The sequence below is a fragment of the Herpailurus yagouaroundi genome, unplaced genomic scaffold (assembly GCF_014898765.1).
Source record: "Herpailurus yagouaroundi ecotype Mexico unplaced genomic scaffold, PumYag 100, whole genome shotgun sequence".
Taxonomy (NCBI): Eukaryota; Metazoa; Chordata; class Mammalia; order Carnivora; family Felidae; genus Herpailurus; species Herpailurus yagouaroundi.
The window spans coordinates 69305468-69324379 of NW_024412391.1; the positions used below are offsets into that span (position 1 = coordinate 69305468).

General features: G+C 37.1%; 1 protein-coding gene across 5 annotated transcripts in view; it reads left to right on the forward strand.

Moving 5' to 3' along the window:
* SLC25A40 (solute carrier family 25 member 40) overlaps positions 1-18912 on the forward strand; it is a 76794-nt gene that overhangs the window by 19611 nt on the left and 38271 nt on the right. For 4 of the 5 annotated variants that reach the window (XR_005789428.1, XR_005789430.1, XR_005789429.1 and 1 more), the window contains exons 6-8: positions 11137-11204; positions 13545-13669; positions 14540-14713. Coding sequence is in view for 2 of the 5 variants with exons in the window: in XM_040472771.1 (XP_040328705.1) it covers positions 11137-11204; positions 13545-13669; positions 14540-14713 (367 nt within the window). In the remaining 3 variants the exon portion in view is untranslated. Of the gene's footprint in view, positions 1-8923; positions 9011-11136; positions 11205-13544; positions 13670-14539; positions 14714-18912 lie in introns of those variants that run through there. The other variant, XM_040472773.1, reaches the window with a different exon arrangement.

Consider the following 18912-nt stretch of genomic DNA (forward strand, 5'->3'; position numbering starts at 1 on the left):
TCTTGTTTCCCTTTTATAGCCACACCCATTTCCTTTGTGTTCTCAACTGCTCCTTACTTAACACCTGGCAGCCGCTAATGTGTTCTTCATTTTTTTTAAAAAAATTTGTTAATGTTTATTTATTTTTGAGAGAGAGAGAGAGAGAGCACGTGAGCAGAGGAAGGGCAGAGAGAGAGGAAAACAAAGAATCCGAAGCAGGCTCCAGGCTCTGAGCTGTCAGCACAGAGCCTGACATGGGGCTTGAACCCACAAACCGTGAGATCATGAACTGAGCCAAAGTCGGATGCTCAACTGACTGAGCCACCCAGGTGCCCCATGTGTTCTTCATTTATATCATTTTCTCATTTCAAGAATGTTCTGTGGATAGAATAATAACATATATAACATTTTTGGATTAGCACTTTTCATTTATCATTATTATCTGGAGATTCATTCAGGTTGTTGCATTTATCAATAGTTTGTTCTTTTTCATTGCTCAGTAGTTCCATGGTATTGATGTACCACAGTTTGCTTTTTGGGTTGTTTCTAATTTGGGGCTGTTTCAAATAAATCTGTTACATAGATTCATTTCCGGGTTTTTTGTGAAAGTATTAAAAAACAAAACAAACTACTCACTGTTTTTTTTCTGCGAACACTCTATTTACAACATTTCTCAACCAGATATGTGGGTTTTTTCCCTTATTCCAAACAATTCTTCAAGTATTAATGAACACCAGCTAGGTATCCTAGAGTTTAACTCCATTCTGACACCATAGGACTATTCCCACTTCAGATGCCAATCATAGATCAGGTTGTCACCTGTGTTTCTGAGTAACTGGCTGTAAACAAAGGTTCCTGCAACCCCCTTTTCAGATTCAGTGAATTGCTAAATAGCTCACAGAACTCAAGAAAATAGTTTACTAACTAGATGACCAGCTTTTTATGAAAGGGTACACCTCAGGAATAGCCTGGTAGAAGAGACACATTAGTGCAGACTCGGGGGGTAGGTATGGAGCTTCATTCTCTAGGTATGTCACCCTCCTTGAATTTCCATGTGCTGTGCTCACCAAGTTGGAAGTTTTTAAACCCCATACTTGAGGGATTTTTTAAGGAGGCTTTGTTATATAGGCATGATTGATCAAATTATTGGCCTTTGGTTATTAATGTAACCTCTTGTCCCTTTTTCCTCCCCAGAGCCCCTGAAGTTGGGGTGTGGGTTAGAGTAGTGGAGTGAGACTAGAAGTTTGAGCCCTTTAATCACATGGTTGGGTACCCCAGCAGCCAGCCCCCCATCCACTGCTTATCTAGGGACTTTTCATGTTTGTTTTTTATTTTTTTCTTTTTTCAGGGAGAGGGAGAGAGCATGTGTATACTAGCAGGGAGAGGGGCAGAGGGAGAGAGAGAATTTTAAGCAGGCTCCATTCTCGGTATGTAGTGGGACTTGATCCTTGACCCTGGAATCATGACCTGAGCTGAAATCAAGAGTCAGACAGGACTACTCACCTGACTTGAGCCACCCAGGTGCCCAGTCCTGAGGGACCTTTCATAAGTCACCTCCTTAGCATAAATTTGATGGGGTTTGAAAGAGATTTGTTACATGTCATAGACTCTAAGTCTAAAGCTCTCTTTTGGCCAGCAAAAGAGCGGGATGCACGATGAAAAGCAAGAGATGGCTAATGTCTGGGAAAAGACAAGAGCCCTGAATCAGGGTTTTTATTGGCCCCATTTTTATTAGGATCAGAAGGCTTGCAAACATGATGGGCATGTACAAAGAAGCAATGAATCTGTGAACATTAACTTGGGGACATGAGGAAAAGGGGGTCTTGAAGATATTCGGGGTTAGGGGTTTGGGTTAAAACAAAACAAAATCTGGGCGCCAGGCAGTTGGGCAGAAGGTTGTTTACAGTGGACGTGAAGTACCACCTCCGTTTATCTTAGCTAGACTAGGGAATGAGACAGATAGGACACTTGACCTCAGAGTTAATAAGGCACCTTTCTTTTGTTAATCATCTCAGCTCTGGGCAGCTTCACCTGCATCACAGCAGTCTATAGCTCAATTTACCTGTTTATGTAACTTGGTCCTTTCCTCCTGTGAAAGCAGCTTTTTGCTATAGTACTAAATTGGGGGGGCACTTCTGCCCTGAACACCTAATCTTGCTTACCTCATAAATCTTTGTATTGGGTGCCTTTGTGCCCTTCTGTATCCTGGGGTTCCTTTGCACCTCCCTATTGTTGGGGTGCCAATCTTTTTTTTAAAAAAAATTTTTTTTTTCAACGTTTATTTATTTTTGGGACAGAGAGAGACAGAGCATGAACGGGCGAGGGGCAGAGAGAGAGGGAGACACAGAATCGGAAACAGGCTCCAGGCTCTGAGCCATCAGCCCAGAGCCCGACGCGGGGCTCGAACTCACGGACCGCGAGATCGTGACCTGGCTGAAGTCGGACGCTTAACCGACTGCGCCACCCAGGCGTTGGGGTGCCAATCTTGTTTACCCAAGCTCGGGTGTGAGCATCCTATGGCCTTGTATTTCTTTATGCCTTGTTAACCCATTGGTGTAAGCCCGGGGGGGTTCCTAAGTTTATCCCTCACAGTTATGAGTAACAAAAGATACCCTTGTCACCTTTATTCTTTGGAGCTTTTTAGGACTAAGAAAAAAGGCCAAATATTAGAACAAAAGATGCTCCACTGCTCTTTATCAATTAGGAAATTATATTGATTTTAGGAACTATGTGCCAGGAACCATGGACAAAGACCAAAATGTATATTTCTAATTTTAGAAGTCCTAATATCATCATAAGTCTTCATTTTTCTGGGATAATTGCCTAGGAGTACAGTTGTTAGGTCACATGGTAGTTGTATGTTTAGAGTTTAAGAAACTGCCAATCTGTTTTCTAGACTAGTGGTACCATTTTACATTGCCAGTGGCAGTGTGTGACTGTTCTAATTTCTCCATATCCTCACTAGCCTTTGATGTTGTCACTTTTTAGCAGTTTTGATAGATGTCTAATGATATCTCATTGTGGTTTTAATTTGCATTTCCTTAGTGGCTAATGATGTTGAACATCTTTTCATATGCTTATTGTTTATTAGTATATCCTCTTCAGGGACATGGCTTCTCATGTCTTCTGCCCATTTTCCAATTGAACTCTTTGTATTTTTACTGTTAAGTTTTGAGAACTCTTTATAAAATCTAGATAATAATCCTCTCTCGAATGTGGATTTGCACATATTTTTTCCACTCTCAGACTTACCTTTTCATCCTCTTGAACAGTCTTTCATGGAGTTAAAGCTTAATTTTGATGAAGTTCAACTTATCATTTTTTTTCTTGCTTTAAGTGTCAAATCTAAGAATGCTTTATCTTTAATAAGTTTTATAGCTTTATGTTTTATGTGTAAGTCTTTGATCCATTTTGAATTATTCTTACATAAAGTATAAACCCAAGGTTGACTTTTTCATTGCTTTTGTTCATTTTGCCTATGGGTGTCTAGTTGGATTTGTTAAAAGGCTGTCTTTCCTCCATTAGGTGCTTTTGCACATTTATCAAGAATCATTTGGGCATACTCTGTGGCTCTAGTTTTGAATTCTTTACTCTCTCTCATTCATTTTTTTGTCTATTACCTATATCACTACCACACAGTCTTTTTTTTTTCTTTATTTAATATATTATTGTTTTTTAAATTTACGTTCAAGTTAGTTATCATATAGTGTAACAATGATTTTAGGAGTAGATTCTGTAATGCCCCTTATCCATTTAGCCTGTCCCCCCCCCCCCCCAACCCCTCTGGTAACCCTCTGTTTGTTCTCCATTATTTAAGAGTCTCTTATGTTTGGTCCCCCTCCCTGTTTTTATATTATTTTTGCTTACCTTCCCTTATGTTCATCTGTTCCGTGTCTTAAAGTCCTCATATGAGTTAAGTCATAGGATATTTGTCTTTTTCTGACTAATTTTGCTTAGCATAATACCCTCTGGTTCCACCCACGTAGTTGTAAATGGCAAGATTTCATTCTTTCTGATTGCCAAGTAATACTCCATATTTTATATATACCATATCTTCTTTATCCATTCATCCATCAATGGACATTTGGGCTCTTTCCATACTTTGGCTGTTGTTGATAGTGCTGCTATAAACATTGGGGTGCATGTGTCCCTTTGAAACAGCATACCTGTATCCCTTGGATAAATGCTTAGTAGTGCACTTGCTGGGTCGTAGGGTAGTTTTGTTTTTAATTTTTTGAGGAACCTCCACACTGTTTTCCAGAGTGGCTGCACCAGTTTGCATTCCCACCGGCAGTACAAAAGAGATCCTCTGTCCGCATCGTCCCCAACATCTGTAGTTGCCTGAGTTGTTAATGTTAGCTATTCTCACAGATGTGAGGTGGTATCTCCTTGTGGTTTTGATTTGTATTTCCCTGATGATGAGTGATGTTGAGCATTTTTGCATGTGTCTGTTGGCCATCTGGATGTCTTCTTTGGGGAAGTGTCTATTCATGTCTTTTACTCATTTCTTCACTGGATTATTTGTTTTTTGGGTATTGAGATCACACAGTCTTAATTACTATAACTATATAAGCCCTGAAATTGGGTAGACTGATTTCTCCCACTTTATTTTTATTTTTCTTGTTCAAAGTTGTTTTAGCTATTCCTGAAGTTCCTTGGTCTCTTCATATAAATTTTAGAAAAATATTTTTATATCTATAAAAAATGTCACTAAGATTTTTATAGAAATTGTGTTAAGGCTATATATCTCTTTGGGAAGAAATAACATGTTTACTGTGTTGACAATGAGACAGATTAACAGGAGAAAATCAAACTTAATTACATATGTACAGGTGCTCTGTAAGATAATACAGCCCCCAGGCAGGCATTTAAGGTTTATATGCCACCCACAGTTAAGAAGGGAGAGGGGTCTGGGACTTCAAAGGAATAAAGACAATTCACAGGAATATGAAAAAGTAAATGTTTGGTAAATAATGTGTGCTGAACCACATAGAAACATTGGGACACAGGAATTTTAACAGATTTTGCTAGATTTCTCTCTACCACACCTACTTTATATTATACTATAGTTATCTATGGTGAAAGCTCCCTTCCTAGAGCACTTCCTCTTTCTAAACTCTTTTAGACAGAAAGAAGGTCAAAGTTTCTTCCTGAACCTTATGTTTCTTGAAAATATTCAGCCTAAAATAATCTACATGTCAAAAAGTCACATTTTGTGGTGGCAAATTTTGCTCCCCATAATGGCATATAATTGAGTCATGTTTTTTGAACTACTGTCAGTTTTTATCTTTTACCAGATGTATTTAGACTACTGATATTTAATAGAGTTATAGATATATTAGAACTTAATCTTTGTTAAAAAGCAAAATTCACTGACTAAATTTGAAGATCTAATTGGCTTTATTTCAACAATTCATGATTTGGGCAGTGTTGCATCTAGCAAGTAGAAAGGAGCTCTGAGGAGCTACACCAAACAGAAGACTTTTATAGGCAGAAGAAGATGGGGCCAGGAAGTTCTACTAACCAGAAGTGGATTGTTACAGGCAAGGTCACCTTCCTCTGAGGGAAGGTGGGGGTCTGTCTGGCAGATTACCTCACTAGTGCTAACCTGGTAATTACACATTGACTGATTAAAGGTCATGTTCTTAGGAGAGGCTGAAACTGCAGTTAGGTTAGGTACTATGCTGGTTGTGCTGACATAGGGATGAGCATACGTGATTCCATTTTGGTTCTGTTGTCCCATTGTTAACAGCCTACCATTTCCTTTTTTGCTTTCTCTTTGTTTTCTGTTGCTGTTTTATTTTTCCTGCCTTCTAATGTGTTACTTGAACATTTTTTAGAATTCTGTCTTTATAGGGTTTTTGGGTGTATATTTATTTGCTGAGCCTTCCTAATTTTTTGGATGTGTTTGTAAATGATCATTCAATGATTTCTCTGTTGACTGCTTTAAAATCTATGTCAGATAATTTTAATATTCTTCTTTTCTCCGTGTTGGCGTCTGTTTATTGTCTCTTTTCATTCAGTTTGACATCTTCCTGTTTCTTAGAATGACAAGTGATTATTTTTTTTTTATTGAAACCAAGAAATTTTAAGTATTACATTATGAGACTCTGAATCTCACTGAAACATTCTATTGTGACTGGCTTTTTAGACAATGTTAGAGGAAGAGGGGTGTCACCTTGTTAGTACTGAGTGTAGCTGGAAGTTAAGGTTCCTCACTTAGCTTCCATGGGCACACCGTGTGGAGAGTTTCTTTACTCTTACACAGGTGATATGATCTGAATGTTTGTGTCTCCCCAAAATTCATATGTTGAAATCCTGATACCTGATGTGATGGTATTAGGAGGTGTAGCCTTTGAGAGGTGATTATGTCATGAGGACAGACACGTACGGAATTAATGTCCTTAGAAAAGAGACCCCAGAGTTCCCTTGTCCTTCCACTATGTGAGAATTCAATGAGAAATCAAAGACCTGGAAGAGGACCCTGTGACCTTGCTGGCACCCTGGTCTGGGACTTCCAGCCCCAGAAATGTGGGAAATAAATTTCTTTCGTTTATAAGGTACTTGGTTATAGCAGCTCAAACAGACTAAGACAGCAGAGAGGAAGTTCTGGCTTGCCTTACACTGGTGACAGGAAAACCCTAACCCCTCCTCATTTTCTTCCTCTGCTCCTCTGACACTACCATTAGAATGCTTGGCATATTCATCTTAGTTATTTTTAATTTTTTTTTAATGTTTTTAGATTCCCAGTCTGATAATTCTGAAATCTCTGCCATATATGAGTCTGGTTCTGATGCTTGCTTTGTCTCTTCAGACTGTGTTGTTTGCCGTTCAGCGTGCTTTGTAATTTTTTTGTTGAGAGCCAGGCATGTTGTATTGGGTTAAAAAAAAAAACAAACAGGTAAATACAGCTTTATTGTCAAGTGATATGTTTATCTGATTAGAAGCTAGTCTATGTTTACTGCCTGTTATATCTGTGTTCTCAGAGAATGAAGTTGCCTCTAGTGTCCTATTTTTTTGTCTTGTTCGCTATCATCTTTGAGTTTTCCTAGAGACTGCTCAAATAGGGTCTTAGGTTTGTGGTTCTTTGAGCTGTGATCCTCTGTTTCACAGGAGCCCTGTTGATGGGGTGGTAAGTATGTAGGAAGAGAAACATTCTATAGTCCTATGACTAGGTCTTACTCTTACGGAGCATGAATTGGGTATTTCCACTGTGCCAGATTGCAGATTTTGGCAAAACTGCAGTAAATGAGGGTCTGATAAAATAGTTTCCCTCGCTCAGCTTTGTTAAGGAGAATATAAGTTTGGGGTATATTTGAAAACTGGTTACGTTTCTAAATGTAAAACAAGTTGTTAATTTTTCAGTTCAGCTTTTTTCTTGTTGTGAGAACAGAAGTGGCAACTATATCCTTCAGAGCACTAAATTTGATGTATTCCACAATTTTGATGTTCTGTTTTTATTATCAGTTGGAATATTTTCTGATTTCCCTTGTAATTTTGTTTTTTGCCCTGGGTTTAGAAGTGTAGTATTTTAATTTCTTAATAATGGGGTACTTTCTAGATATCCTGTTATTCCTGATGTCTACTTTTAATTCCAGTGTGATTAGAGGAATATACTCTGTAAATTTTCACATTTTTGAAATTTATTGAGTCTTGCTTAATGGCCCTACATATGATCTGTCTTGTTGAATATTTTATATGCACTTTACCCATCTACTATCTATCTATCTCTATCTATTTATTTATTTTAGAAAGAGAGAGAGCATACAAGTGGGAAAGAAGGCCAGAGGGAGAGAGAGAGAGAAAGAATCTTAAGTGGGGCTCGATTCCACGACTGTAGGATCATGACTGAGCTGAAATCAAGATTTGAAACACTCAGTTGACTGAGCCACCTACGCACCCCTTTATGTACACTTTAAAATCTGTACTCTGCAATTGTTGGGCATAGTATCCTATAAACTATTAGGTCAGGATGGCTGATGTTTCATTTAGATCTTCTAGATTATTACTCAATTTTTTCTTTACTCTGTCAGTCACTGAAAGAGGATATAAAAATCTTCAATTATGATTGACAGTTTGTCTGTTTTCCCTTTTAGTTCTGTTAGGTTTGTTACATGGATTTTGATATGTTTTTCTGACATATTTTCATCATAATGAAGTGTCTTTATCACTACTGGTATTCATTATATTGAAATTTTTGTCTGATATAATATAGCCACTCCAGTTTTCTCATATTATTATTTATAAAGTATATCTTTTTCCATCCTTTTATTCCAAGACGACATAGCTGGGCCTTGTTCTTTTGTTACCCTCTCTTACAATCTCTGATTTTTAATTGGATAATTTAGTACTTTATTTATTTTTTAATTTATTTTTTTAATGTTTAATTTTGAGAGAAAGAGAGCATGAGCAGGGGAGGGGCAGAGAGATAGGGAGACACAGTATCCAAAGAAGGCTGCAGGCTCTGAGCTGTCAGCACAGAGCCCCACTTGGGGCTTGAACTCACAAACTGTGAGATCGTGACCTGAGCAACATTCAATGCTTAACCAACTGAGTCACCCAGGCGCCCCCAAAATTACTAACATGGTTGAGTTTCAGTCCAAAACTATATGCTCCCTCTGTTGCTTTTTGTTTTTTTTTCTCCTTGCTCTCTTTTGGATTAGTTCAATTATAATTAATATTACATTGACTTCTCTATTCCCATTTCTAGGGAGACCATTCTCCAAAAATCTTTAACATTTTTGCATAAGTTTTGAGCAAGGTACTGACTGTCCTTTGTCCTTACCATCTTTTCAAGGATGTTTACATAATGAATAAGCTTGGATGATACAGTGTTTCCCTCTAGGGCAAAGGAAAGGTATCCTCACTGCCTATTATAGAGGATTTGGGTTCCCTATGGTCAGATTTCCCCTCCTATAATGCAGGCCACCATATGTTCAGGTGTCTTCCAGCCTTCTTCATGTTGCCTTGTGGAAATTGGGGCTCAGGAAACTGGCACAGAAATGCTGATACTCTGGCTGCTGCTGGTCCTGTGAGTAATAAACTGTCCTTTACCTCTTATCCCAGAAATTCTTATCTTCTACCAGCTCTCATGATACTGTGGCTGGCTGATTTGTCAACTTGCAGGTGGAGTACAGTCCCAGCCCCTTCACAGTTCTTGACACCATTCACTCTCCTCTTTATTTGTGCTATAGCTTCGTGTACAGTTCATCTTTGCATGTTACAAATTCCACATTTCACTATTAGAATTTTTTATTTAGAGTCTTGTGTCTTTTAAAGTAGTTAAAAGGAGAAAGGGCATTGTGGCCCTCTTCCCTGAAGAACTTTTCTCAACATTTCTTTCGTGCAGGTATTTTGGCAGTTTTTCTCTCAGCTTTTGTTCTAGTGAAATGTCTTTATCGAGCATTTTTTTGAAGCCTGTTTTGGCAACATACAAAATTCTGGCATAATGTGTTTTTCAGTACGTTTAACGTGTCATTCATTATCTTGTGGCCTTCCATGTGTCCGATGAGAGGTTAGCCTTCATTTGTATCACCCCTTATCATTTTTCTTTTCTTTTTTTTGTTTTCACTGTGTTTATTTTGCTTGGAACCCTTGTGATTTTAGGCTCTGTAAATTGGTATCTTTCACTTATTTGGGGAAGTTTTTGGCCATCATTTGTTCAGGTTATTTCTAAGACTGTTTTCTCTCCTTTCCTGTCTGACTCCATATAAAACCATTCTACCACTTAATGTTTCCCCAGTGTCCCTGAGCCTCTGTTCATTTTTCTTCATTCTTTTTCTCCCCCTTCTTCAGATTGAAGATCTACCTTCAAGTTCACCAACTCTTTATTTGCTGCTTCCATTCTGCTATTAAGCCCACTTAGTGAATTTTTCATTTCAGGTTTAGAATTTTCATTTGGCTGTTTTTATGGTAACTGTTTCTTTGCTGAAATTCCAAATTTGTTCACTCATTATGTATGTATCCTCTTTTTAGTTTTTTAAATATATTTATAATAGCTGCTTTAGAATTCTTGTCTGCTAACTATATTATTTGAAATTTCAGTATTGATTTCTATTGACTACTTTTTCTTTAAGTATGGGCATATTTTGTTCTATATCTAATCAATTTTTAAAAATTTTTTAATGTTTATTTTTGAGAGAGAGCGAGAGAGAGAGCAGGGGAAGGGCAGAGAGAGGGAGACACAGAATCCGGAGTAGGCTCCAGGCTCTGAGCTGTCAGCACAGAGCCCGAAGCGGGGCTCGAACTGACGAACCATGAGATCATGACGTGAGCTGAAAGTTGGACGCTTAACCAACTGAGCCACCCAGGCACCCCTAATCAATTATGATTGTATAGTGGAAGTTATGAATGATGCGTTGTAAGGACTCTGGATTTCTTTTATATTCTAAAGAGTCAGTTTTGTTCTAGAATTCTAGCACTGAACTTTGGCTCTATTCAGACTCCATATTTAGGTTCCCCTGTGGTGAGTTGCAGCTGAAACTTCCACTCAGCAGCTTTTAGCTGCTGCTTTTTTTGTTGTTGTTGCTGTTGCCAGCACTTTGTTATCTTCCTCTAGGCATTGCATAATTTATTAGCGAGCCAAGTTTTGTGGCTGATTTTGTATGCAAGCTTTGTGCACTCTTTATTTGCCACCCTGCACTCTGTATTTGCCACCTTAAGCAAGTACATGTGCTGTTCTCAGCTGACTTCCATGGGCAAAAAGCTACAAACTTGCAAATCTCTCATTGCTCTCTCTTAACAGTACTTTCCTCTGATCTTTACCTGCTTTTGATTCCTCTCCAGAGAATTCAAGTATTGGGTTTAAATAATATTTTCTCAGATTCTTTAGTAGGTCAAGAGAGTTAATCTGACCAATTCTCTGCCATTACTCCAATTCCTTTTTATAATAAACTTTATAAAACTTGGCATCTAAGCCCTAAGTAGAATAATCCAAAGCTTAGTGACATAGTTTTTATTCTGCTTAGCTGAAAGTATCATTCAGAAATGTTTTACTTATGTTTGAAAGTTTTAAAAGAATGGATGTAATATAAGTTTGAGAAACTCATATTTTGGACATAAATGCTTAAAAGAATCAGTGTGCCAATCATTTATCAAAAAGTTTGTAATGTTGGGTTCAGGGATATATTTTGACACTTTTTTCTATTATAATTTTAGGATGCCTTTTTGAAAATCATTCGAAATGAGGGCATTAAATCCCTGTGGAGTGGCCTTCCCCCTACTTTGTAAGTTATAATTTACTATTTTTTCTCACTAAATGGTGATTGCTGTTTTATTTTGCCTTATAGTAAACATGGTTGCATAAAATTGTGCATAAAATTTTTAATATTAGGATTTTTTCATTTTCTAAAACATTGTTTTGTGAGTCTCACAACCACCCACATATTTGATGATTTGTTAGAAGGACTCACAGGACCTAAGGTTATACTCATGTCTGTGATTTACTGCAGCAAAAGGAGACAAAGCAGAACCAGTAAGGGAAAGGCACAACGGTAGTTGACCAGACAGGCACAAGGCTTCCAGGGCCCTCCCTGGTGACATCCCACAGGACGTGCTTGTTTGTCCACCACTGAAGTGCAGCAGCATGTGCAAAGTGTTTCTACCTTAAAATCCATTTGAATGGCAGTCTGAAGCTTACATTGGGATTGATGACCTTGCTTTATGACCAGCTGTGATCACCAGAACTCCAGACCCCCCAGAAGAAAACAGATATTTACCAAAAACCACATAATTTGCACAAATCAGCCTAAACAAGTTGACTTTGTGCTACAAACATACCGAAGAAACCTTATTGCAGGGACTATTCCAAGGGCTAAATTCCTTAGAGTTGGCCAAAAGTCAGGCATGCAGAAAGGTCCTCCTGAAGATAAAGAAGATTTGAACAACCAGGCCTGCTGTGTTAGGTCTTTGGTGCATAATTTTGTTTGCATTTTCTGAAATGAAGAGTTTGGTGTTATTTGGTTTTTTATTTATTTTACTAACAAGAAATACCCTGATGTGTGTACTTTCCCTTTACTGGATAATTTTAATTCTCTACTAACTAGCTATTATATGAGTTAATATGATAAACTAGTAAGGCTAAATGGAAAAAGCCCAAGTAATACTTTGTTTCATTTCTTTTTCTTTTAAATTTTTTAAATGTTTTATTTTTGAGAGAGTGACAGAGCATGAGTCGGGGGAGGGAGCAGAGAGAGGGAGACAGCAGGTTCCAGGCTCTGAGCTGCACAGAGCCCAACATGGGGCTCAAATCCATGAACTGCTAGATCATGACCTGAGCTGAAGTTGGCCACTTCACAGACTGAGCCACCCAGGCACCCCTGTCTCATTTCTTTTTAATGTATCTTTTTATGGAGTGAATTAGTCAACTTTGAGGTGTATATTTTAATTTTTTTTAATGTTTATTTATTTTTGACAGAGAGAGACAGAGCATGAGCATGTGAGGGGCAGAGAGAGAGGGAGACATAGAATCTGAAGTAGGCTCCAGGCTCTGAGCTGTCAGCACAGAGCCCGACACAGGGCTCAAACTCACAAACCGTGTGATTATGACCTGAGCCGAAGTTGGATGCCCAACCGACTGAGCCACCCAGGCGCCCAGAGGCATATATTTTAAACAGTGCCTAAAATTCTAAAGTTAGTGGCTGATCCAGAACCAACAGTCAGTTCTTTTTCTAATTCTCATCATCAAATTTCACTATGGAACCTTAGACATTTCAAAGTATGGTCTGTGAATGTCCCTTAGTTAGACCATAAACATAAGTTGGTTTCTTGTTGTGTTAATATATATAACATGAGAGTGCCTGCAACTTTGTGTTTAATTTTTATGTATTTATTTATTTTGAGAGAGAGAAAGCATAAGTTGGGGAGGGGCAGAGAGAGATGGAGAGAGAGAATCCCAAGCAGGCTCCATGCTGTCTGTGCAGAATCCAACTCAGGGCTCAGTCTCACGAATTGTGAGATTATGACCTGAGCCGAAATCAAGACTTGGATGCTTAACCTACTGAGCCACCCAGTGCCCCACCTTTGTGTTTAATTTTATTTATAATAACCTTTTGATAATTTCATTTGAAAGGTATGTCATTGGAATTTCCTCAAAACATTAATTGTAATTTATTTCTAGTTATAAGCAGGTATGACATATGGCCCATAGTTTGAAAAATATTTTATAAATGCTCTTGTATTTTTTACTTCAGAGGTTTTCACATTATAGTAAATGTAATTGGGAGGAAGATTTTGGGAGACCAGAAAGAATAGAACAAGTCAAGGAGGTAGAGGAGTGTCCTCATTAGTCTTTTCCTGTTTATGACCTGACCAAGTGCTCTGTAACTTACCTTCACAACTAGAATCTAAACTTCCATAGGGCAGATACCTACTGTGTATCGTTTTGTTACATACTAAGTTAAACACAATAATTTTAAAGGAAAAGTTAATCATTTGTACTGATTCGTTGTGGTTTTCAGCTTATACACAATATAAGGATTTTTGCTTATATTTAATAATAATTTAAGAATACATTTAAGCCTTTTGTTAATTTTGTATAAATCTTTTTGTTTGTGTGTTTCTAACAGAGTGATGGCAGTTCCTGCCACAGTCATTTATTTTACCTGCTATGATCAATTAACTTATTTTCTGAAATCAAAATTAGGAGAAAATGAAAGTCATATACCAATTGTTGCTGGAATTGTTGCTAGATGTAAGTAATAAACTTATTGTTTAATAAACTTAAACATATTGTTATGTCATTTTGATTTCGGTTTAAAGCTTATTTTAAAATTTTGACAATCACAGATAATGTTCCATAAAATACAGAGTATTGGTAAGATGTATTTTGCATTGTAGTTTGTACTGATTTGTTAATATCTATACTCTTTGAGTCGTAGTATGGTGATTGCCATAGGATAGGAGGGGATCAACCCATCCCTTTTGAATCTTGGGCAGAGAGGTTAGACTTTATATTTTCTAGATTTTAGAGTTACATCAGATGTCAGATTAATGTCAGGTTGATATCAAATTGATGCCCAAATCCTGAATCATTTTCCTTGTAGACTCTGGGATTCAGAGTCTATTCAGAAGGGAGTTTGCCTCTGTGAAGAAGGATATTTCTCTCCATGAGAAATGTAAAAGTGAGGTTTTATAGTATTTTAGTTGATGTGTAATATTTCTGGAACTGCTCTTGAAAGACTTGAAACTAGGCGCACCTGGCTTTGCTCAGTGGGTGGAGCACATGACTCGTGAGCTCAGGGTTGAGAGTTTGAGCCCTACATTGAATATAGATATTAGACATTACACGTTACTTTAAAAAATAAAATAAAATCTTAAAAAAAAAGAAAAAGAATTGAAACCAGAAAGAGGAAGTTAAATGAAAACAGACTTTTAAGAAATACCCTTATCAAGGAAAAATAAGGTGCTCCAATATATTGGCATCCTTACCTATTTGATTTTAAGGTTTGCAGACATTTCAGAATAAAATTTTTTTATATATAATGATGAAATATTTTTGTATATATGTTTGCATCGTACATGGTTTTGTTTTTATTTTCTTATATTTACTTGTTTGTATTAGTTGGTGCAGTAACTGTGATAAGTCCATTAGAATTGATTAGAACCAAGATGCAATCTAAGAAGTTTTCTTATGAAGAATTACATCGATTTATCAGCAGGAAAGTGTCTGAAGATGGTTGGATTTCCCTTTGGAGGGGCTGGGCTCCTACTGTTCTTAGAGATGTACCATTCTCAGGTAGGATTTATTTTAGTATCTGCTCAATTTTAGGTAATGTTGTCTGATGTATATATCACTTTTAAATCAACTAAATTTAAACCCTTTAAGGCTAACAGTAAGTTATCTTCTTTAGTGACCATAAACTTCTAGTTTGTTGTTGGGCTCTCAGATCTTTATGAGTCTTTATTGAATGAATAGTATCTGTCTAATACAAGCTTTTCTTTTTTCTTTCTTTTTAACTTTTTAAAAGATATTAACTGGTATGTAGTCATATTTAGATAATACAAACTACCTTTGACATTATTCTAAATGCCATAATTAGTAAGGTAAATAAATTAATACAAATCAAAATATAAAATACATTAAATACCACCTGTGAATTATATTGATTCCTGCTTTTTCAATTATTACAGATCAAAATCTTCCCCTTTGAGTATCCTGTAAAACACTATTATTAATCAGAAGATTGTGCTAATTATTGAATTATGAAGAAACAGAAAATTATGAAAAAGAAGTATAAAACTAACAAATAACTTACAAAATGTACATACTTCAGTAATATTTCTCTTGTGAATCACAGAATTTTCTGTTTAAGACCTGAGATGAATAATTATTGAGAACCCTTGTATTAAAGTTCCTCTTTCTTCTTTCCTTTGAGTTAATCCTTTTCTTGGGCTCTCTTATTCACATGCATCTTGCCCTTTCCATTACTATTTTTCTTCAACCTTCTATATTCAGTTAATGCTATTTAGAAATATAGATTCATAGGCCAATTATTTTTTTACTATAATATTTGACAAGTAGAAAGTAACAGTATAAATTATGAAGTATATTAATAAAGTGAACACATGTGAAGTCACCAGTTCAATCTCTGAACTAGAACACTGCAGTTTTTCAAATCATGACATATATCCTCCTCGACTGCCACATCCAGTGGTCACTGCTATACTGAATTTTTTTTTACCATTCCTTTGATTTTTTTTTTAAATATAAAATTTATTATCAAATTGATTTCCATACAACATCCAGTGCTCATCCCAACAGTTGCCCTCCTCAGTGCCCATCACCCACTTTCCCCTCCGTCCCACCCCCCATCAACCCTCAATTTGTTCTCAGTTTTTAAGAGTCTCTTTTGCTTTGGCTCTCTCTATCTCTAACCTCTTTTTTTTTTTTTTCCTTCCCCTCTCCCACGGACTTCTGATAAGTTTCTCAGGATCCACATAAGAGTGAAACCATATGGTATCTGTCTTTCTCTGTATGGCTTATTTCACTTAGCATCACACTCTCCAGTTCCATCCACGTTGCTACAAAAGGCCATATTTCATTCTTTCTCATTGCCATGTAGTACTCCATTGTGTATATAAAGCACAATTTCTTTATCCATTTGTCATTTAATGGACATTTAGGCTCTTTCCATAATTTGGCTATTGTTGAAAGTGCTGCTATAAACATTGGGGTACAAGTGCCCCTATGCATCAGTACTCCTGTATCCCTTGGGTAAATTCCTAGCAGTGCTATTGCTGGGTCATAAGGTAGATCTAGTTTTAATTTTTTGAGGTACTTCCACACTGTTTTCCAGAGCAGCTGCACCTGTTTGCATTCCCACCAACAGTGCAAGAGGGTTCCCGTTTCTCCACATCCTCTCCAGCATCTATAGTCTCCTGATTTGTTAATTTTACCCACTCTGGCGTGAAGTGATACCTGAGTGTGGTTTTGATTTGTATTTCCCTGATGAGGAGTGACATTGAGCATCTTTTCATGTGCCTGTTGGCCATCTGGATGTCTTCTTTAGAGAAGTGTCTATTCGTGTTTTCTGCCCATTTCTTCACTGGATTATTTGCTTTTTGGGTGTGGAGTTTGGTGAGTTCTTTATAGATTTTGGATACTAGCCCTTTATCTGATATGTCATTTGCAAATATCTTCTCCCATTCTGTTGGTTGCCTTTTAGTTTTGTTGATTGTTTTCTTTGTAGTACAGAAGCTTTTTATCTTGATGAGGTCCCAGTAGTTCATTTTTGCTTTTAATTCCCTTGCTTTTGGAGATGTGTCAAGTAAGAAGTTGCTGCGGCTGAGGTCAGAGAGTTTTTTTTCCTGCTTTCCCTTCTAGGGTTTTGATGGGTTTCCTGTCTCACATTCAGGTCCTTTATCCATTTTGAGTTTATTTTTTGTGAATGGTGTAAGAAAGTGGTCTAGTTTCATTCTGCATGTTGCTGTCCAGTTCTCCCAGCACCATTTGCTAAAGAGACTTTTTTCCACTTGGTACTCTTTCCTGCTTTGTCAAACATTAATTGGCCATAGTTTGTGTGTCCAGTTTGTGGTTCTGTATTCTATTCCGTTGGTCTATGTGTCTGTTTTTGTGCCAATACCGTACTGTCTTGATGATTATAGCTTTGTAGTAGAGGCTAAAGTCCAGGATTGTGATGCCTCCCACTTTCGTTTTCTTTTTCAACATTACTTTGGCTATTCTGGATCTTTTGTGGTTCCATACAAAACTTGAGGATTGTTCTAGCTCTGAGAAGAATACCGGCACAATTTTGATTGGGATTGCACTGAATATGTAGATTGCTTTGGGTAGTATTGACATTTTAACAATATTCTTTCTTCCAGCCTATGAGCATGGAATGTTTTTCCTTTCTTTGTATCTTCTTCAGTTTCCTTCATAAGCTGTCTATAGTTTTCAGCATACAGAGCTTTTACATCTTTCGTTAGGTTTATTCCTAGGTATTTTATGCTTCTTGGTGCAATTGTGAATGGGATCAGTTTCTTTTTTGTCTTTCTGTTGCTTCATTATTAGTGTATAAGAATGCAATTGATTTCTGCACATTAATTTTGTATCCTGCGACTTTGCTGAATTTATGTATCAGTTCTAGCAGACTTTTGGTGGAGTCTACCGGGTTTTCCATGTATAATATGTCATGTGCAAAAAGTGAAAGCTTGTCTTCATCTTTGCCAATCTTGGTGCCTTTGATTTCCTTTTGTTGTCTGCTGATGCTAGAACTTCCAACATTATGTTAAGCAACAGCAGTGAGAGTGGACATCCCTGTCGTGTTCCTGATCTCAGGGGGAAAGCTCTCAGTTTTTCCCCATTGAGGATGATATTAGCTGTGAGCTTTTCATAAGTGGCTTTTATGATGTTTAAGTATGTTCCCTCTATCCCAACTTTCTCGAGGGTTTTTATTAAGAAAGGATGCTGAATTTTGTCAAAGGCTTTTTCTGCATCAATTGACAGGATAATATGGTTCTTATCTTTTCTTTTATTAATGTGATGTATCACATTGATTGATTTGTGAATGTTAAACCAGCCCTGCAGCCAAGGAATGAATCCCACTTGATCATGGTGAATAATTCTTTTTATATGCTGTTGAATTCGATTTGTTAGTATCTTCTTGAGAATTTTGGCATCCATATTCATCAGGGATATTGGCCTGTAGTTCTCTTTTTTTGCTGGGTCTCTGGTTTGGGAATTAAAGTAATGCTGGCTTCATAGAATGAGTCTGGAAGTTTTCCTTCCCTATTTTTTGGAACACCTTGAGAAGGATAGGTATTATCTCTACTTTAAAAGTCTGGTAGAATTCCCCTGGGAAGCCATCTGGTCCTGGACTCTTATGTGTTGGGAGATTTTTGATGACTGATTCAATTTCTTTGCTGGTTATGGGTCTGTTTCTTTTTCCTCCTGTTTGAGTTTTGGAAGTGTGTGGGTGTTTAGGAATTTGTCCATTTCTTCCAGGTTGTCCAGTTTGTTAGCATATAATTTTTCATAGTATTCCCTGATAATTGCTTGTATTTCTGAGGGATTGGTTGTAATAATTCCATTTTCATCCATGATTTTATCTATTTGAGTCATCTCCCTTTTCTTTTTGAGAAGCCTGGCTAGAGGTTTATCAATTTTGTTTATTTTTTTTCAAAAAAACGAACTCTTGGTTTCATTGATCTTTTCTATTATTTCTAAACAGTATGTTATTTAGTTTTGCCTATTTTTTTTGTTTTGTTTTTCTCTATTTATTTTATTTATTTATTTTTTTAATTTATATATGAAATTTATTGTCAAATTGGTTTCCATACAACACCCAGTGCTCATCCCAAAAGGTGCCCTCCTCAATACCCATCACCCACCCTCTCCTCCCTCCCACCCCCCATCAACCCTTAGTTTGTTCTCAGTTCTCAACAGTCTCTTATGCTTTGGCTCTCTCCCACTCTAACCCCCCCTTTTTTTTTTTT